The sequence below is a fragment of the Phoca vitulina genome, unplaced genomic scaffold (assembly GCF_004348235.1).
Source record: "Phoca vitulina isolate PV1807 unplaced genomic scaffold, GSC_HSeal_1.0 scaffold23, whole genome shotgun sequence".
Classification (NCBI taxonomy): domain Eukaryota; kingdom Metazoa; phylum Chordata; class Mammalia; order Carnivora; family Phocidae; genus Phoca; species Phoca vitulina.
Genome location: NW_022589726.1, coordinates 17,806,829 through 17,828,857, shown reverse-complemented (window position 1 = coordinate 17,828,857; position 22,029 = coordinate 17,806,829). Strand labels below are relative to the sequence as shown.

General features: G+C 42.4%; 1 protein-coding gene across 4 annotated transcripts in view; it reads right to left on the bottom strand.

The window, feature by feature from the left end:
• Positions 1-22,029, bottom strand: part of LOC116642180 (cyclic AMP-dependent transcription factor ATF-7) — an 85,865-nt gene that overhangs the window by 5,022 nt on the left and 58,814 nt on the right. For 3 of the 4 annotated variants that reach the window (XM_032420306.1, XM_032420307.1, XM_032420308.1), the window contains exons 3-11: positions 20,078-20,174; positions 15,176-15,294; positions 12,202-12,339; positions 9,155-9,312; positions 8,007-8,106; positions 7,367-7,480; positions 6,601-6,753; positions 4,111-4,308; positions 2,796-2,904 (exon numbers count right to left, since the gene is read on the bottom strand). In XM_032420306.1, coding sequence (XP_032276197.1) covers positions 2,796-2,904; positions 4,111-4,308; positions 6,601-6,753; positions 7,367-7,480; positions 8,007-8,106; positions 9,155-9,312; positions 12,202-12,339; positions 15,176-15,294; positions 20,078-20,174 — 1,186 coding nt within the window. The remainder of the gene's footprint in view (positions 1-2,795; positions 2,905-4,110; positions 4,309-6,600; positions 6,754-7,366; positions 7,481-8,006; positions 8,107-9,154; positions 9,313-12,201; positions 12,340-15,175; positions 15,295-20,077; positions 20,175-22,029) is intronic. The other variant, XM_032420309.1, reaches the window with a different exon arrangement.

Here is a 22,029-nt window from a genome sequence, read left to right as displayed (position 1 = left end):
CCCCCCTCTTGTGCTCTTTCTCTCTCTCTCTCTCAAATAAATAAATAAAATCTTAAAAAAAAAAAAAAAGTTTTATGAAACATCACACAGCCTCCACGGCTGCTTAAACAGAGATGTGTGGAATAAATAAGGGCCAACAACCAGTGGTTGTATTTTTCATTCTCTCCTGATGAATGTCTGAGTCTCCTTTCAGGATTCAAATATAACCTCTTCTGTGAAACCTTCTTTGTTACGCTCATGAAATTAACTATCTCATCGCTGGTGCTTTCAGAGCACACATTCATCTATTCATCATTTTACTGAGCATCTTCCATGTGCCAGCACTGCGGTATATAATGAATAAAACAGGAGCCCTGTCCTCAGGAAGCTCCCACTCCAGGGGCTCTTTGACTGGGCTATCTGTGCATACCTTATTCACAGGCTGACATGTTTATCTCCTCATAACTCTGAGTCTCTCAGAGGTACAGTGTGTCATTGGCCTGAGTCAAATACCTACCACAGTGTCTACACCACACAGCAGGAACCAAATACATCTTTGCTGTAACAAATAAGTAGCTTAATGGATTGCCTGCCCCTCAAAAGTTCTTGAAGGGATTGAGCAGAAAACTTACTGTATATCAATATCATACTGATGAATACTCAATCCTTGCCTTCCTTTCCCCGTCAAAAGGATTTGAAATGTTGATCACTAAACTCCTGGAAACACTTTCTTATCCTGGTTTCCAGAATGCCACACTCACTACTCAGCTTATTTTCCTCCTGCCTTCTTGGCGGCTCATTCCGCCTCATTTGTGGGTTTCTTCTCCTTTCTCTGACCTCTAAATGTTGGAGTACCCCAGAGCTCGGTCCTGCGACTACCTTTCTTCTTTCTGTCTGTGCTCTTTCAATAACGAAACCATTTCATCTGGTTTTGTGGCTTTAAAAACTAACTACAGGCTGCTGACTCCCAAAGTTGTATCTTCAGCCTTTTCTCTGAACTGCAGGACCATATAACCAGCCTCCACTTGATACCTCCGCCTGCAAGCTTCTTAAGTTCAGCTTGTCCAAATCTGAGCTGCAGACACACCTCCTAATCCATTTGCTTCTACACTTTCCTCTACTTCAGCTAATGGCAACTCCACTCTTGCAGTTGCTCAGGCCAAAAACTTTGGGGCAGCTTTTGATTCTTTTCTCATATATACCACCCCATCTGGCCCGTCATCAGACCCTGTCACTCTAACTTCAAAATATACCCTGAATTCAACCCCTCCTCACCATTTTCACTACCACCATCCTGGCTCAAAGCTCCACCACCTCCTGCTCACATAATTGCCACAGACTCCTAAACGGACTGCTTGCTTCTGTTGTGCACTCCTGCACTCTCTAACAGAGTGATTCTGTTCAAAAGTAGGTCAGACCAGTCATGTCACTCTTCCTCTAAAAACCCTCTAATGGCCCCCCATGTAGAGTAAAAGCCGAGGTCCTTACTAGGACTGATGAGGGCCTATATAAAAATGTTCCTGTTAGCTCCCCTACCTCATCTCCAACTACTCTCCATCCCCGGTTCTCTCCAATCCAGCCTTGATGTTCCCAGAATGTGCCAGGTGCATCCCACTTTGGGTCTTTGCATTTGCTGTTCTTCCCGTTGGCAGTACTTTTCCTCCCATATAAATGCATAGCCAGCTCCGTCACTTCCTTAAAGTCTTTATTCAAAAGCCACCTCATCTAAAATTTCAACCCCGCTGCCAACATTTCATATTCCTCTTTCCTGTTTTATTTTTTCTTCCAAGCATTTACTCTTATCTAATAGACCATATATTGTACCTATTTATCTTGCTTATTGTCTGTCTCACCTACTAAAATATAAGCCCCTCAAGGGCAGGGATTTTAATCTAATCTATCTGGCTTCCTATTATATCCTCAGCATATGAAACAGTGCTTGGCAAAGAAGAGGCTCAATCACTATCTGCTTAATGAATGAATGTATCCTGAAGTACATATTAAAATTAAAATTTAAATAGAGATGTTTAAAATGAGTGATGTGGTTACTCTTTTTCTATGCGAACACATCTCTGAAATGATAAAAACAGTTAGTGGAAAAATAACTTAATATATCAAAATCTGATAGCCAAAATTTCTAGGAATTTATTAAATTTGTAAAGGAAAATGTTTTATTAGCTTTCACTGTCCATAAGCAAATTATTCACAGTAATTTTAATTTCAGGACTGTGCTTGTCCCGAGCACGACTCTATGACCATCCCTTTCTAGCACTATTTTATGTGTGCACATAGGTTACAAACTAAAACCACCATGGGTCCATCATTAGAAAGATAAAATACACCCCCATAGCACAATGCTTAACAAACGCCAATGTATCATCTATTGTTTATATTCTCTTGAGGCCAAGATAGCGTCTTTGGAATAAGAAAGACCTAGATGGGAATCTTGGCTCTGCTACTTCACCAACTGTGTAACTTCAGGTACATGACTATTCTGAGTGGTTTTCTTGTATATAAATGGAGGCAATATCTACTTCATGAGAGAATTGGGCAGATGGTAGAGGGCCTAACACAAAGTAGGCACCTGATAAATATTGCTACCCTTTATCTCCCATGATAGATAATTAGGATAACTCTATATGGTTCTGAAAACAAAATTATTTTGTAGGACTGGCTGTTCCAGAAAGGCTGCTCATTCATCAGCGTGGATCCCTCCAGAACATTCAGAATGGGATTATAAAATTATAAATAGTTGAGACACTCGGTACATGCAGTTTACTGACTGACTACCCTTGCTTAGGTTGTGAGCCACTCACCTAAATAGCCTTGGGTCTTTTTCTGTAGTGCAGTAACCGGGCAGTCTTTATGAGCTAACAGTAGCTGTTTCAACTGAGCCACCTCATTGCGTAGCAATGTGACTTCGTTCTGAAGAGGGAGGGAAGAAAAGAGTATCAAGAAAATGCATCCTCCACCCCTGCGCCCCCAGTGGCTGTCCCCACGATGAGGACAGAATGCTGCCTGGATTTTCTCCCCTGAATCTGGGAGACTCCTCATCCCACAAGGCTTCATACAGCTCAGGGCCAGTACAGTCATGAATTCACTGACAGGAGCTGCTTACAGTGAAAAGGAGGGATTTATAACAGAAACATTACTCCTATTTAGGATAAACATAATCATACCAAAATTAATAATGCATATGTCCTCCGACTAAGAAAGCCTACTTCCAGGAATCTATTTAACAAAACTACCTACTCAAGTGCATACAATGTTAACTATAGCACTGCTGTTCTGGAAAAAATTAGAAACACTGTAAATACCCATACCTTATAATATAACCACACTACAGAATATACTACCATAGAGCTATTAAAAAAAATGAAGTAGATTCTCTAGACAGATGGCCAGATCTCCAGGAGGAGATACTATCAACCTAGTTATGTTAAAACACACAGTCCCTCCCTGACTACCCCACAAAAAGTATAAATGAAAAAAATATTTAGAAATACATATATGTCTGGTAGGTACACACCAAACTCATCCACAGGAAAGAATAAGACTGGGAAAGGCATATTGAAGAACTTTGGTTTTGTTCTATACACTTGTGTGTGCATGTAGGTATACATATGTTATATACATAAATATATTCATATATACCTTTGAAGTGAAATCTTATAATAAGTTATCAAAAGAAGGGAAAATAATATTCAAGAAAATATCTGGATTATAATTTTTCTATTTGTGCTTGTGTGGTTTTTTCTTTCTTTCATTAAGCTGCATTATCCGGGGCAAATACATTTCCCTTTGGGTGCTCTACGACCCCAGTCGGATTCGACTGATGACCTAAAAGAGTACCCTGGGACAATTAATCTAATTTCCTCCATCCAAATGGGTCTGTGGATGATTCAGACTCTAGCAACAGGTTTGGGAGTAGATGGTGAGTCTTTTCCAACCCCTGGGGAAGAGATTTCAATTTTGACAGTTAAGAGTTTCTTTCTGCATTCTTCCTGGCACATCTTCTGGAACAGTCCTAATTTAGAGTTATCATCTTCTTTTATACTGTTTCACTTTTTTCTGATTCAATCTCACTTTCCAGATTCATCAATCCCAATAACCACCCAGGGACCCACTCACACTCAGCTGAATGTTCTGAGAAGTGAGTTCCTCTGCCTTCTTCTCGAGGGAGGACACCCAGAGCTTCCGCTTTTGACGGCAGCGGGAGGCTGCAGCCCGGTTGCGCTCCAGAAAACGCTGCCGCCGTTCATCAGGATCTTCATCCACTGTGCGTCGCCGTCGCCCTCCTGTGCTGGGAGTGGGCTGGGCTGGTGAGACCTGGGGCCCAGAAAGAGGAGTTACTTGAAGGGAAAATCAACCCTTTGCAAATTAAACCTGATGTCAGGTAGGTTAGTAAGCTCTGGTAAAGATCTGGTAAAGGGATGTACCAGTCTCTGCAACCAGAGCATGTCTCATCACCATGCCCCTGAGTTTCTCTTTTCTCTGCCTCCCCATTTCCTTCCGGTCTTCTCAGCCCCAAACTTAGATAAACCACAGCTCAGGTGGAAACTGATTATTTCTGAGACAGACAGACAAGATGAAGCTAGCGTCACTTTTTGTTTCTTAACAACAGGGAATCTTCCTGTAGGAGGGGAAACCGTAATGGGGGCTGGGTGTCGGGGGAATTTTTAGGGAGACAGGAATAAAGATATTTGAGAATCACTGATTTGGACAAGCAATATATACAAACAATTGAATGCTACAACAAGTTTCAGAAAAGGAGGAAAGACTTTACTACTGGTGAGATACTGGCTATCATGGAGAGATATGGATTAGTACATTCTTATTTATAGTCAGTTATTAATCATCCTCAGCAATCACCCTCCGCACCTTGTTTGTCCTGTTTGTTTTTATGCAAAAAAACATTTTTAATCCCTTTACACACTGGTGATATAGGACAGCCTTTTGTCTTTAAACTTTAGGCTGATGTCCTCTGTCACTACAGTACTTCTGGATCATCTTCCCTTTCTATTAGCTGGTATGTGTTCAGAGAAGATAGACCAACTTTGTAAGAGCAGGCAAAATTAAAATGTAGAAAGGTCAGCCATCTGTATAAAAGAAACTATATAAATGTAAAACAATGCCAAAAACAAATTCTTCCTGGATCTGTTGCTCTTAGAAAATATCTGTATTAGTAGTTCCCAAGAGCCAGAGCTCACATCAGTTGCATGAGACTAAGCATGAGCTTATAAAAAACAGAATCTTATACTCCACTTCAGGCCCTACTAATTCATGTTCTCCGTTAATATAGATAATCAAGAGGTAATTTTATTTATTCACACTAATATTATCTCTCCCAAAAGAAAAAATGGAGAAGAAATTTAAAACTCAATTTAACGAGCTGGAGGCCTTGGGTCATTGCTTCTCACTGTACTATGGAAGTTTATACTAATTCTCTTGAGACTTCAATTTCCTCTTTGTCCTGAGCTTGGTGGAGCACATGGGAAGACCGGCACTTTAGGGGGATGAGGAAAAGAAACGGTAGGTTCTGATTCTCTCACAGTAACTCAGCAGCTCATGCAGGGAAGAGAGCTGAAAGAACACCAAGGGAAAGAGGGGAAGAATGAGAAAGAAAGGGATCAGCGGTGACTAAAAAGGAAGTCACGTCGTTTTCTTGAGAGGGCAGCAGCACAACTCAGGCAAGGTGGCTACTGCTTTGCCATTTCCAGGGACGGGCATCGGAAGGGGTTCTAGGAGGGAGGGCCAGCTCAGCTTCCAACAAGAAAACTCAAATGAAGGCTTTAGTTGTTGGCCAAGCTTTAAGGCGGCATATGGCCATTAAATGTTAGGACATGTGGTGGTAACTGACGAAGCAGGTGGTGACATCAGAAAAAGGGGCTGGACAAAGATGTAATTCTAGAAACCCATCTCAGGTTGTTGTCACCTGTCCAGTGCAGATACTACAAAAACTAAGGCCTATTCAGTTTTCAAAGAAACTTACTAAAACTGAGGCTTCCTTGGGAAAAGAAACGGGGCATACAAAAGGGACTATTCTAGCTTTAGTAAGACTTTCATTTCTCTGTGATAGAAAGGGATTAAATTGATAAGGAAAAGGTGTTCTATTATGTCTGTTTACTCAGCCATCTTAGTACTGTGACACCCCATTTTACTCATATATTGTTATTACCTAATTTTGGCTACAAAACCTAATCAGGTAAGTTTTTTTGGTTCTTGTTTTTGTCTTTGTTTTGGTTTGTTTATTTTCTGTAAGACTTAACGCATGGGAAAGAGACTAGGGGAGCCTCCTTTGGTGCACAAAGTGGTTTGAGTCAGGTTCTGTCACATTTTAGAGGGTTTTGCAGATACGTCATTCACATATAGAAAAAACCAAAAACCAAAAATTGAGAACTCTTCCGTGCCAGCTCTGCATTCTCCAGCGTGTCTGATGTAAATATAACAGAAGAGTAGATAAAGACTGGTGCATTCTGCTACCGTCAAACTGTTAACAAGAACCAAAGCACAAGAAGATGCCAAGAAGACTGAAACCTGCTCTTTCTGCTCCTCGAAAACCAGGCGTAACATAAAGTAACGGTGACAGAGCAGGCTCCCCCGTCCAAGGGCCCAACTGACCTGTGGCTGGGCAGGGGATGGGGCATCAGGGTGTTGGATGAGGAGCTGGCTCTGCTCAGGACGGGCCGTCACCATGGTGCTGGCAGTACCCACCACCATTCCACATCCACCATTGATTGAGGAGACTTGGTGGGTTAGGGTGGCTTTTAGTCTCTGTAGGGAACAATAATAAAAAATTGCTTGTCAAGGATAAGATTCTATCAAGGGTGAGAAGAGAGGGCTTAGATTTTAATACTGACCTTAGAGATCACTAAAATTTCCACACCAATTTGCCCTTAACAGAGGAATTAAAAGAAAATGACAGGGAGAATGTGCACCTGGATCCCTAACATGCCTACTCTGTTCCTTGGCTATCATCCTGGGCACAGTTGGAGGGTGGGGGTTGTTGAAGTAATAGAGTCCAGATGAAAGCTCTCTCCTGGAACCTGGCCAGGTGCTGGTTATGCAGCTATTCACCTCTTGGCCAGCTCTCCTGCCCACTCATCCACCCTCCATCTGTCACCCTGGAACTGAAACAGCAAGCATTCCACTCCAAACAATCTGTGCTGCCTCTTTTCACTGCCATGGTCTATGTACCAGGCTCTAAAGGTAGAAGAGAGGAGAGAGGAGTCATGAATCAGGGTCTTTTCTTCTCCAGACCCCACCGCAGGGTATCTTTAGCTTTGCAAGCCCCAGAAGGTTTCTTTGCCTGGCTCACTTGAAAAACCTAGGCTGATAACACTTCTTTCGAAAGGGCCAACACTGCCCCAAGCTGGGATGTACTCACCATCTTGGCTTCTGATGGCATAGGGTGGCCAGAGGGAGAAATGGAACCACTGCTGTTAACTGGTGGGCCAGGGATACCAGGAATGTTGGGCACCATAGACACAGGTCTGGCCAGCTGGATCAAGAGGAGGAGGAAAAACCAGAAGGGAACATAATACTAGTGGTGGGGCAACAGCTCCAAAATGAAATGCTTTGGAGACTGGCGTGTCAGGGCCTGTTCTGTGCAGCCTGTCCGGAGGGCACAGAGGGACAGCCTGGGAAACACCTTTCCCCACGGAGCACCACAGGGTAGGGAATCGAATCCTTTAGTGCTGTGACAATTTCCATGGGAACGGCTGGGGCTGTATCTTGAGGAAAGTGGTGGGCAATGTGGGAGGCGCTAAGCGCCAAGTGATATCAACCAATCAGCAGGCTGGCAAGATCAATTCCTAGACCAGGAGCCAATTGTCCAGATGAGTCTTTGTCTAGTGTTCCGCAGTGCTGGATTGGCAGAGGTTAACAGAGAGTTTCGGCAGGCTGCCACGCTCAACTAATACAGACCAGGGCCCCCGTTTCCCTGGGGCGCATGTGTGTTTACGAGCACTCAGGTGGAAGGGAGGGATTAGTGTGTGGGCAGGGCTGGCTGCGCCGACAGAGCTCACCGATATAACAGAAGGCATCTGTACCGGAGGCCCTGGCAGCACAGGCATAGTCTGTCCATTAGCAAGATGCATGACGAGAGGGAGGGAGCCAGTGGGAGACCTGAGGAGACACGAAGTGAAATGCTCATCATACAGACCCTTTTGTCTATGGATCTTCCTCCTATAATTACAGCAGATTGCCCCGGCTTCTCTAGTTAGGGAAGCTACAGGGCAACACTATAAAATCTTGACACTCTCATGAACGTGGAAGAACCAGGGAATGCCTCTTACCTTACCTTACAGATGGACAGATGGCCAGAAATGGTAAGATCTTTACACCTTGCAAATTAAGCAAACACCACTGAATTCAAACGGGTGGGAAGCTAATCCTATTAAGATTTCAGAACAACTAAACAAACATCCCTACCACTGGCATGTATAAATTCTGTCTTGCCTTAGCTGGAACTTGGACCAAAGTTGTCATTTTGCAAAGCTGAATTATGTCATATGATAGCCAAATATGAGTAAGTTTCTCTTGTTCCTTTGCATGTACTGCTCTACCTTGTCCCCAAAAGATGTCACTTTGTATTTTTCCTTGTGGGTCCAGAGAACAATAAGCTTTAAGAGGCTGAATCCTGACAACAACCTCTAAACCCATGGGTACCTGGGGACAGGAGCTCAAGTCACCTCATTAGGAAGTCTGTATGGACCACGCCAGGACTGAAGACAGACAGACAAACAAAATTAGGGGTAGCAAAGACCAAGAACCCCAGACTGAGGGGGAACACCAGACTCAAAAAGATGACAATGGGTTTCAGCCCATCATTCAGTAATGCCCTCCAAACCTTGTACAGATCGAGGCCAAGAACTAAACGTACTTCCCTGTGTGGCTTCCACCATTATGATGAACTTCCTAAAGTTTTAAAGATTCTTCTTTTAGATCAAAGAAGTATTAAACCTCCAAATTCAGGAATTATTATCCCCAAATAAATACTTGCTTGTTTACTAATAAGGTAAAGGAGATGTCTGCTTATGGGGGGATATTTTATTTTGAGAGACAATCTCACTGACTCGTTTTCTTTGAGTATTCAAAAACAGTCGCTGTTTTTTTTTTTTTTTACCAAGTACAAAAACGTTCAGGCTCCACTGTTTCTCCCTGCTTTACTTACCCCAGCTGCCTGTTAGATGGTGGAGCCTGTGTGATGACAGAAGTTGGGGAGGGAAGGGTCGGGTGAAGTGGATCATAGCCCAAGTGGAGAGGTAGGGAGCCAGGGCGCACGATGGTAGGTGTGGGGGTAGAGATCACGACAGGCTTTGGGGCCACCTCCTGAGGAGAAGAGACCAACAGAACACAAAATGCTATAAGGGGCTGCTTATAGGAAAATATGTAGCTGGTTAAATGTAGTACACATTTACTGGAAAGAGCACTACAGTGACTCATGTAAATCATGCCCTAACTCTATCATGATCATGGACCCATACTTCACTCGCCCATTCAATAGGAATGCTGAGTTAAGGCTTTTTGGCTATCTCCCTTTCAGGGATGATTGCTATATGAATGAGATGAGAGTTGGAAAATCACTTGAAATCTTTATAGAAGCACTGTAGTGCCATATAACTTCCAAGGACTGTCATAATTTTTCACTCTTTATTCCAAATCTGATGCCTGAGTGTTCTCTGATCTCTAATGAAAAAAGGCAGGGTGTAAGACTGGTGAGAAGGCAACCTAGTATGTCCTACAGACATATACCCCCACTCCCACCTTTTTATTTTAGGTAAGCTCTATGCCCAATGTGCGGCTTGAACTCACGACCCTGGGATCAAGAGTCACACGCTTTACTGACTGAGCCAGCCAGGCACCCCCAGATGGATCCCTTTAAAAAAGGCTATGGAAGAAAAGGCTATGGAAGTTTAAGGGTCATGTTGTAATAAAACAAACTGCTTCTCACTGTTAACTTGTTTGGGACCTCAGTTGCTAGTGGCCACACTGGCCCTCACACATCTCTAGACAACCTTTAGGACCTGGTTGCTAATGAAAAGGGGAGGGAGGAGGGACAATTGTAATGCTTATGGAAGAGGTAGTTTGGAGAAGTTATCAAACCAAATTTGGAGGGAGGTAAAATGAGGTACAGATGCTCTACCCACAGGGAACATTAAAATTAATAGCCCCTGGTAGAGCAGTAGAGATTGGAAAGAGGCATGAGGGGGCTTCTGAGGTTCTGATAATATCTGGGTGCTGGTTACACAGGCTGTAAACTTCATGAAAATTCAGTGAGCTATATACTCACAATTCATGCACTTTTCTGTATGTATGCTGTATTTCAATAAATTTATGAAAAATACTACCTCATAAAAAGTTTCCTTTAAAAAAATAATACTCAGGGGCGCCTGGGTGGCTCAGTCGTTAAGCGTCTGCCTTCGGCTCAGGTCATGATCCCAGGGTCCTGGGATCGAGCCCCACATCGGGCTCCCTGCTCCGTGGGAAACCTGCTTCTCCCTCTCCCACTCCCCCTGCTTGTGTCCCTTCTCTCGCTGTCTCTCTCTCTGTCAAATAAATAAATAAAATCTTTAAAAATAAATAAATAAATAAATAATAAAATAAAATAATACTCAGAATTCTAGTAGATTTTCTCTTTGAGTCACTAGAAGCCTTCCTTCTAAAAGATTTTTTTCCGGGGCGCCTGGGTGGCTCAGTCATTAGGCATCTGCCTTCAGCTCAGGTCATGATCCCAGTTTCCTGGGATCAAGCCCCACATCGGGCTCCCTGCTGCGCAGGAAGCCTGCTTCTTCCTCTCCTACTCCCCCTGCTTGTGTTCCCCCTCACTGTGTCTCTGTCAAATAAATAAATAAAATCCTGGAAAAAAAAAAAAAGATTTTTTTCCAAAATCATTTAATGTCCAATTTATGAATTACGTAATTTTTCTTTCCCACTTAATAACTGAAGTACAGGGGCACCTGCGTGGTGCAGTTGGTTGGGTGGCCGACTCTTGGTTTCAGCTCAGGTCATGATCTCAGGGTCGTGAGACTGAGCCCCATGTTGGGCTCCACGGGATTCTCTCTCTCTCCCTCTGCCCCTCCCCACTCCTCTCTCTCCTTGTCTTAAAAAAAAAAAAACCCACCCCCCCCCCCACCAAAAAAAACCAAAATAACTGAAGTCAACATACATAAAGTACATTAATCTAAAGGATATAAATAAATGACTATATATGTAACAACAAGACGGAGCCCATTTCCAGCACCCCAGAAGGTGTCCCTTCCCAATCCATACCTTCCCTCATGAAAGTTAAACATTTACTTTGAGTTCTATCATCATCAAATAGTTTTGCCTCTTCTTGAACCTAATGTAAATGGAGTCATGTGTGTACTTCTGTGTCTGAATTTTGTTGTTGTTCAATATAACTTTTGTAGGATTCACCACATTGCTGTGCATGTCATTAGTTCATTCTTTTTTAATGCCATGTGGTATTCCATTTTATTTCATTTATTTATTTTTAGAGAGAGGGGGGTGGGGGAAGCAAAGGGCAAAGGGAGATGGAGAGAGAGAATCTTAAGCAGGCTCAATGACCAGCATGAAGCCCGACGTGGGGCTTGAACTCATGACCCTGAGATCATGACGAGCCGAAACCAAGAGTCAGGTGCTTAACTGAGCCACCCAGGTACCCTTACTATTCCATTTTAGAAATATACCACAATTTATTTATTTATTCATTCTCTTATTGATGGACATTTGGACTACTTCAGTTCTTTGACCATTATGAATACAACTGTTATGAGCATTCTTATATACTTTTATATAGTCGACATATACACTAATTTCACTTCCAGTGGAACTGCTGGGTCAGAGAATAGGTGTAATTTATACAAATCTTCTAAACAATGAACATTATTTAAGTATAATCAATCCTGTATCACACATTATTTATACAACTAATGAATCAAAACTTAATCTACCTACCAACTAACATTTGGGATAATTTTTTCTTTTTAAGATTTTATTTATTTTAGAGAGAGTGTAAGTGTGCACTCAAGTGGGCAGGGGGAGGAACAGAGGGGGAAGGAGAGAGAATCTGAAGCAGACTCTCCACTGAGTGCAGAGCTGGACACGGGAGTTGATCCCACACCCTGAGATCATGACCTAAGCCGAAACCAAGAGTTGGACGCTCAACCAACTGAGCCACCCAGGCACCCCTGGGATAATTCTTGGTAGAGAATTTACCTTTTCCTTGAGTGGCGGGGAGCAGGGACTAGAAGCAGGGCTATCAGGTGGGGATGAGTCTACCTCCACTGGCTCTTCTTCTTTGATTTTGATGTCTGGTGTGGAAGGCAAAGACATGTCAAGGGGCCCAGCAGCAGCCTGTTGAAAGAGAGAAATAAGCAAAGTTCAACCCCATGATTCCCTACAGGCTGAATCAAAATCTTTGAAGGTTCTTTTCTTTTTTTTTTTTAAGTAGGCTCCACACCTAATGTAGGGCTTGAACTCACAACCCTGAGATCAAGAGTCACACGTTCTACTGACTGAGCCAGCCAAGAGCCCCAAGAAAATATACTTCTAAGTTCAGCCCTTGGTCAAAGAACTGAACTGTAAGTCAAAGAAATATGAAACATAGGTTTTATGTACAACTCTGGCCAGATCATTTTAACTTCTCAGAACTTCTGTTTTTCTAACTGTAAAATAGAAATAATTCCTGCTTCACCATGGGTGAACACTTATAAAGATTCTGAAAGGAAAAAAAAATACTTATAAATGTTTATAAAGACCCTGAAAGGAAGAAAAAAAGACGTCATTTAAATCCATGCAAATATCATAATTATATAATTTTTCATGAAAGTAAAATGATTCCTGAATCCAGTGCTTGCCTATTTCCAACCAGCTCTGCTGGCCACTGGAGAACTGTGAGCACTTTTCCTGCCAACCAGAAGGACTAGATTACCCAAGTATCAAAAGCAAACAAAGGCAAATTAGCTATTGAAGTACTACAAACAAGATAGGAAAGATCTTTTCCAGGGAACTTCCCATGCTCGATGGTGATTTCATCCCAACATCTGATGTTAGAGGCTAGAAGTCAGGAAGCTAGGGTTTGGGGGTAATAAGGAAAGGAAAGGCTGGCTATTTGATCAGTTAAAGAAATTAGAACTTGATCCTAGAAGTAGGACTGGAGAAAACCAGAAAGGAACGAGAGTACTTTTCTGGCAGTGGTGAATCACTTCACAGAACCATGGAGCTGTAAATGGCTTTGCAGGGATCCATAAACCATCTGAGAGGGCGGCCCAGACACTGTACCACGCCAGGAGGGCTGCCACTGCAGTCCGGTTTCATGACAAAATAGATCCTTTGTTCTATTCTTCCCATATCTTAAGCTTCTTGGTCAAAGAGGAGCTTGTTTCTAACTCTTCCCTTGCTACCTTAATCCTAGAAATCTTGGTAGTTGAGCACACTGAAGATAATCTGGCATCTACCACATTAGAGAAAGTGGTAATGGTTCTTTCTCTCCAATCTGATGGGGGTGAGCAATAGCAAAGATGCTTTCATTTCTGCCCTCATTTTTTTCTACATTGTGAAGATGTTGGGCCCAATTCAGCTAATTCTGGGATCCCTGAAGTCAGAGGGTGGTGGGAAGGAGAGGCCTCTAAGTAAATAGAACCAAGGGTTTAAAATCCCTTTGAGGCATCTCCTAGAAAAGCTGTGGTTCAGTGAAATTTTAGACTCAGTCAACATTCCTGGATACAATCTTCTACCGAGTCTGTTCTTCTCATCAAGGGGAGGTAAAGACCCCCCCTGCATAGACAGGAAGAAATACTGAGATGCCAACGGATAAAAGCCTGACCAACTATGAATGGCCTCCCAGAAGTGTCAACTGAGTTAAAGTGGCAGTACAAAAGACTTCACACTTTTAAAGGGAAGTTAATTTTCTTGAATTTGCCTATAATGAGTTTGATTTTAAATCGCTCACATCCTGGTGGAAACAATTTGACTGATTTGTCTTGGGAGAAGGAGAAATGATGGTGCTGGGGGGGATGAGGTAGGGAAGCTGTAAAATAAAATTATACCACGTAGGTTGAAGCCACAGAGAGATGAGAGACTGGAGTCTCTAAAGAAAAATAACGAGAAGACTGTGGCTAGTCCAGCCATTTGAAAGTAGAACTACAAATATATGCCATTGGATTTCCCTGCTTTCTTTCGGTTTGAGGGAGACAGCAGGAAAAGAAGCTCAGAGGAAGCTACGGAAGTTGGAAAAAACTCCAGTGATAAGGACACCTTATCTTGCATTTTTACAATTACATTTTAAGCTGGATGAAAAAAAATCATGCACAACTCTCTTGATTTACCTGCTCTCTTCTTCTTAGAAGGGAAGAACTCAGAATAAGGGATTCCAACATTCTAATCCTCTCTACAGTATCCACACTAAGTGGCCTACATCTAATTGCACACACTTTGCAATAGCGTCCACCTGCTGGTCCTATTTCTACCTCTAGGCCACACAGATTAAGTTTAACCACTCTTTTACATGAAAGCTCTTCACATATTTGAAGACTACAATTTTTTTCACCTTAAAACTTCTCTTTTCCAAGCAAAACTTCCTCAGTTTCTTTTTATGTTCCCAAAGTGACATAATTTTTAGTTCTTTCACCATCCTGGTTGATCTCCTTTGGAAGGCATTAAAAACATCCTTCTTGAAGTTTAATGTCTTGAATATTACGAGAAAGCTACCTGAAGGTAAGAGCTGCATATATTGAAACAAAGAAGTGTCAAGATTCAATAAATGTTTGTTGATTGGCTGACTGAATGATAACAGTCCAGGTGAGAAGTCTGATTAGCTCAGAAAAGAGTGAGAGATTTAACCCCCAAAAATGTTATCTCACAGAATCTGAGTAATTTATAATCTTTTAACATCCTTAACATATTCAGAAGAGAAATAATTAAAAAAAAAAAAAAAAGGATTACTGAACTAATGCTCTACTGAAAGGGCAAGGAGCCTAATTTTTGGTAAAGACAGACTTGTGCTGATCCATCACATCTGGAACCCCTGAAGATGTGGAAGGCTGACTTGGATTAGTGGGTATTATCTGGTTCTAAAGAACGAAGCCCATAATTTTGTGCTTTAACCGACTAAGCAAATTATCCCAGGGCACATTGAAAATAGCCTCCATCTGAACACTGCCAGTTTGTCAGCAAAAGTCCCGCCTCTTGCCTTTTTTTCCTCCTCATCTGCAGCTTTCTTGAATTCATGTTCAAAGGAGCTAGCTAATTCATTGAAGAGCCCCACCTCCTCACAATTCTTCAGGAATCTAGTCGGAGTAGGAGTCTGATCTGCAGACATGGGAAAAAAAAAAAGGAAACTTTATTTTAGTTTGGACCTGAAATTAAAACTTGACAGTATATAGAGAACACATTTTTATTCTTCTATTTGGAAAGAGTCTCTGTGTTAGGGCAAGTTTGCTTTTACGGAGCGAGAGCAGGTGAAGGCCAGTGCTAGGCCACCAGAGGGTGTCTGTGCTGTGCGGCCTCGAGGCCGGCAGAGGGAAGACAGGATGATGTTTTGTTGTGTGACTATCCCTGTAACCCCCTTTCTCCCAGAGGCTGGTTTCACCTCCCTCACCCCCAAACAAAACAAAACCACCCACCCAGGTGGAGTCTGTGAAACCTCCAGATCTGAAAATCAAGAACAGTTAAGCGACATTTTCTCTTTAAACTTACTCCCTGCTAGGTCTGAAGTGAGCAGGTATAAGCAGATGGACGTTAAAATCTGATGAGGAGAAGAAACTGAGGATCAGATGGTTGACTTTGCTTGCTAAAGCTACCAAATAAGAAATGGTGCCTTGTCTTTCAGTGGTCACTGAGGTAAGGGTCTGTTACCTTCTGAAGGCATCCCAGGCAAATCTAGGGGCTGGGGAACAAGACAGCAAGATCATGAGCTAGAAAAGGAAACTGCAAACAATAGAGCTCATTTTACAGAGACCTGGGCCCAGAGCAAATTCCGGAAACCAGGATATTTGGATTTAGATTTGCCAGCCAAAATATCCTCTCAGGGGCTGCACAAATCTTTCCTCAACAGTGCCTCTGCCCTTGGGAAGAGGAAGGCAATCAGTAACCCATGGGAACTTTCTAAGCAACTTGAATTTTAGATTTGAGCTCCTCTCTCCCCATTCTGGTTTTCTAGTTTTTCTCTCTTAAGTCAGTTGAATTCTGTTCCTGGATCTAAACTTCTATTATGATGGTTTTCTTTGACATGCTAGTCACCTCAGGGATTCATTTCATACCCCAAACCACTAAATTGAATGACAGAAATAGAACAATGTTTAAATGACGTTTTAAGGAGTGAGACCTGGGATTAAAATTGTTCCCTTTAGCATGATCGATTGGAAATAGTCCACTGGGATTTTCCAAGGAACAGCATAATTTTTTTTTTTTTTTAATTTAAACAAAACCTCTTCTGAATCAGAGTGTTTGGAAAAGTTACCACTACCTCCCAAAATAGTTTTAAAAGGTCCTCTGGAAGCTTTGGTTGGCCAATGATGAAGCCACTTTTCCTCCATCCCCGGGTGAGTGGAGGTAATATCATCCTTTATGCTCAAGAGTTCTTTAGTAAGGGCACACACAAATCACAACTCAAGTGAAACAGGACGGGGCAGCTAAGGGCATGGTGATGGCAGAAGAGGGCCTTTGGCTTCTCTGACCTGAGACCCATACAAACTGCTCCCAAACAACCAGCCAGAAAATATATAAAAACCTTTAGTGTGCTCTGATGATTCTAAAGAAATCAACAAGTGTTTACTGAATACTTTCTACATGTTTTGATGCTATATGCATATATACTTGTGGGTAAATTTGGGGGAAGACAGGGATAGGAGTATAGGAGTTTTGCCCAAATATATAAGACATGGCTCTTGCCCTATGGAACAATGAAAATGTTTTCTAGTTGAGGAAATAAACCAATATACATAGACAGCATCATAGTATACAAAAAAATAGGTGCCATGTGTAGTAGAGAATAAATTTGTTAGAGTAATTAAATAAAGACAAATTAATGACAGAAGAGTTAGGAAGTTTCAAGAAGTGGGGCTTGAGCTGGGCCTTCAAGAATGGTTTTCACCAGGAGAAAGATGAGAAGATTTGGAGGGTAAGAGGAGTAAGGCAGGTAAAGGCATAGAGAGAGGCAGGGTATGGGGACCACATATAGGTGAGGAGGAAAAGGTATGCCTAGCGTAAAGATAATCAAGTCAGGGGGAGCCTGGCTGGCTCAGTCGGTAAAGCCTGTGACTCTTGATCTTAAGGTCATGAGTCCAAGCCCCACGTTGGGTGTGGAGCCTACTTAAAAAAAAAAAAAAAGATAATCAAGTCAGGTATATAAGTTGTATACAAAGTTGGGTAGGTAGATTATAGAATTATAGATTATAGAAAGCCTGAGAGTCCAAGTATAAACAGCCTTGAAAGTAAAAGAAAATAGGAAGATTAGGACAGATTTTTAAAATTTAAATTCAATTAATTAACATATATTATTAATTTCAGAGCTAGAATTCAGTGATTCATCAGTTGCATATAACACCCAAAGCTCATTACTTCACATGCCCTCCTTAATGCCCATCACCCACCCCCCTTCCCTCCAGCAACCCTCAGTTTGTTTCCTATGATTAAGAAGAGTCTCTTATGGTTTGAGCTTTTTTTTTTTTTTTTAAATCTAAGAGCATTTTATTTAGAGGGAGATGGTTTTTAGGTTTTTTTTTTTTTTTTTTAAGTAAACTTTATCCCCAAGGTGGGGTCTGAACTCATGGCCCTGAGATCAAGAGTCTCATGTTCTATCAACTGAGCCAGAGAGCCAGGTACCCCAGATTAGGACAGATTTTGAGCAAAGCAGAAGAGTTTAGGGAAGACTGGCTTTCCTTTCTTTTTTTAAAAGATTTTATTTATTTGAGTGAGAGAGAGAGAGAGAGATAGTGAGAGAGAGCACAACAGGGGGGTGGGGTGGAGAGGGAGAAGCGGGCTCAGGGAGCCCGATGCAGGCCTCAATCCCAGGACCCTGGGATCAGGACCTGAGCCAAAGGCAGACACTTAACCGACTGAGCCACCCAGGTGCCCCAAGACTGGCTTTTCAAGAGAATGCAAGATTAGAATAACAAACCAGTCAAGGAGGCCAGCTAGGAGACTTTGGAGAAACCCAAGCGTAATGAAGGTGGTGGAAGGAACAGAACAGAGAGAATGTGAAGAAAGAATAAAATAACTCAAGATTTTTTTTTTTTAGGGGCGCCTGGGTGGCTCAGTTGTTAAGCATCTGCCTTCGGCTCAGGTCATGATCTCAGGGTCCTGGGATCGAGCCCCGCATCAGGCTCCCTGCTCAGTGGGGAGCCTGCTTCTCCCTCTCCCACTCCCCCTGCTTGTGTTCCCTCTCTCACTGTGTCTCTCTCTGTCAAATAAATAAATAAAATCTTAAAAAAAAAAAAAAGATTTTTTTTTTTTAAACAACTCAAGATTTTGAGAATACTGATACCACTGAATAACAAGGAGAAGGAGAAGGTTTAGGGGACAAGGAGAGAAGTTCAGAAATGGGGCATGGGGGGGCAGGAAGATCTGAATGACAGAAAGACAGCCAAGTAAGCGTTCAATAAGGGATTGGAATACATGTCGGACACAAAGTCTCAATTTAGAGAAATGAGAATTACCAGCCTGGACAGGATAACTGGAGTCATGTGCAATGGGATGAGCACTCCAGAACAGAATGCAAAGAATAACAGGAAAATACTTTCTCTCCTTGGGACTATCCTGTATCGATTTCTCTCATCACTCTTGGAGACTTGGCATAGACCTTTCCACCTTTGAAATAACCTTTCCAACTTGATAACCTTGCCTCAAATGTATCTCTTTCATAAACTCTCTGATTAATTCAACTTAATATTCATTCTCTTAGTATTTATATTGTTTGAATTATTCAATTGTACTAAAAATTTTTTCATGTATATATGCCTTGACTTAATAAATTTAAGTATGTACTACCAACATATATTTTTATACCATATCCATTCTTCCCTAAGGATTTCCTACAGGTTTTCTTAAGGATCATCGATGACAATGTCCCCACTCATGTCCTTTTCCAGGAATTATAATCTACAAGCTCCTAGCAAAGTGGCTGGTGCACACAGTAGCTATTCAATACATACTTGCTGAATTAATAAGGATTAGGAGATCTGTAAAGGCAAGTTCCTTTCTTCACACAGAAAAGTATGGAGAAGGAGGTTCTCTCTTTCCTTCACTATATCTTGGGTTGCATTTTGGCTAGTAATACTTAGAAAAATTGTGTCTTATCTGAGTTATTAACTGGTGTAATAACTATCAACTAAATCCCCTATTGGCTAAATACTGGAGTAAGCCTGCTTAACTCAGGCTAAATCAGAACCCCTCATAGTATCAAAAGAAAAGACCCACTTTGTTTTGTATGTCTGTCTAGTTAAAAATGGCACGACAGAAGTGCTGCACGATTTGAGAGCAGTTTCTGAGAATGCTCTCTGGAGAATGGCATATGTAAGCACGACAGTATCTAAACAACCAGCAAGAGGTTCCAGGTCACCCAAATTGGCTTAGAAAGTTCCATTGACTAAATGTCTTGTTTGAGCTTTGGAAATGTGCCCTCAATGCTGTCTGGGTTCACAAGGCAAGACGAATTTACAAACTGACAATCTGCCTGCTTGGGGGAAACTGACACCCAGTGGAAGAGAAGCAGCCAGGCTAGGTCGGCTTTCTTGCTTTCTTTTGTTCACCCCTTCACTGTGGGTAGAGAGAAATGTCAAAGGCGTCTTTTGTCTGTAAATCTTCCAAAGTCTTAATAAAAAGAAGGCAAGGAGGGAATAGACTGAAAAAGCCAAGACAAAACCTCCACACACCCACCTCAAAAACTGCAGAACACAATCTTGTATTTAAAACAGAATGGAGGGCACAATTGAAACTTGGGGGCTTGTAGTGTTCCTTTTTCCTGATTAAATGCAGATCACATAAGGGCTCTTAATGGGAAAAGGGGAGTAGAGCTCCCAGTACATCTGGTCCCTGGTATTAATCTTAACTGTCTGGTGATATCAAGGCACGTGGCTTTTGGGGCAGCAAATACCTGCAATGATGACTGAGTCAGTTCGGGCTGGGCCAAATTTCAATGTCATCTCATGCTTGTGTTTATGAACTGCCAGGTGGTCCTCGTTTGTAAATCTCTGAAACGAAACAGAAACAGAGATGTGAAAAAAAAAAAAAAGCGATTCAGTGCCCTTTTATAATGTCCTACCAAACATCCTGCAATAAGGATGGTCCCTGGACAGAGGGGCTGGAGAGGGAATGGAAAGGAGAAAAAACTGAAAGTGATGGAAAAGGAGAGGAGATGGATTAAAGGAGAAAATGGGGAAGGAGAAAAAGAGGCACTAGAAAGCTGTGAGGAGAGGAAAAGAGGAGGGCCGCAGCACCAACTGCTCTGTGATATCAGGTCCAAACGAGAGAAGTGGACAGATTGCTGGTGAAGTGGGGTCCAGGCAGGAGGCTCCAAATGAAAAAAACGTTTAGGCAAGGCTCGTAGCGAACAAGGGGAAAATAATTTTTAATAATAATAATAAAGAGAGGAGAAGGGAAAGGCTGGACACTCGTTGGTCATCACAAAAATAGGAAATTCAGAATGAAGCTCTCCATGGTAGGGCTGAATTGGACTATTTATGAGGGGGCTAACAGGGAGATAAATTATGCAGGATTAGGAGAACCATTTAACTTCCTGGCCCCCACAGTGCTGCAGCAGGAGCCTGCCCAGCTATTTGGCTCAGGGTTTTAATGAGCCAGGATGGAGCTGTAGAGGACAGAGGCCCAATGGCCAGCAGCAATGGCACACAGCAGCCCCATCGGCCAAATGCTGTCTTCCCTCATCGGGCAGCCCGCCTGGGCTCCATCAGCCATAAAGGGGCCAGTGAAATGCTGCGGGCTATATAATGACAGAATAAAAATGCAAGCAAATTTTTTTTTGTTCGGGTAGGGAGAAGCCTGTAGGCAGGATGAGGGAAGGGAAAAGGAGATGGTATAGAGGTTTTATTTGTTAGGGGTTTGGGTGAAAGGACAATGAAAAGGTGAGGCTAGGTCGGCCTCAGTTTATGACATCTAAGACAGGGATACTGGACAGTAGTTTATGCTCCCACCCCTTCTTTAGGGCGGGGGAGGTGAAGAGAACAGATGAACAGCAGTAATTCAAAAGAATGATACCCTCAAAATTCCCTTTGAGGCTGGCTGGCCTGGTTCCTTCATTAAAACATGCCTGCAACACAGGAACAGCTTGGATGCCGCAGCTTCCCACAGCTCCCTCACCAGCCAGCCTCTGAAACATGCTTCTGTTTGTCTTTTTGTTTCTAAAAATAATGACTGGTTAGTCCCCTCTTTTTACTTTCCTCATTAGATACACACACTAAATACCTTTAGCTCTTTTTTCCACAATGCTTCCTGACTGCAAACCAAATAGACAGGAGCTAGCCCCACCCATCCCAGCTCCTATCCAGTCAAAAAAGTGACACTGAGGGGCGCCTGGGTGGCTCAGTCGTTAAGCGGCTGCCTTCGGCTCAGGTCATGATCCCAGGGTCCTGGGATCGAGCCCCGCATCGGGCTCCCTGCTCCACGGGAAGCCTGCTTCTCCCTCTCCCACTCCCACTGCTTGTGTTCCCTCTCTCGTGTCTCTCTCTGTCAAATAAATAAATTAAAAAAAAAAAAAAAAAAAAGTGACACTGAACTTCAGTTTAAGTTCCTTTATTTTACCTGGAAGTAGATACTTTCCCCAAATTTGCTGTGAGCCCTATCACCACTAAAGCTAGCTTAAGGTGTAAAATCCTTCCAGGCTAGGCCTACAGGCCTGAAGGGAAAACTGAATTTTCAATTAAAAGTATGAAGAATCAAAAAGTAAAACTGTCAAAGGACTGCATGAGTGGTTTCTGATGGATCCAGGATAAAACTGATAAAGTATGGGGGAATTTAGCCAAAAACTTTAGTTTTCTCTATTGCTGGTTAACCCTAGGCATCAGTTGTTTCCTTCACAGATTTCTCCCT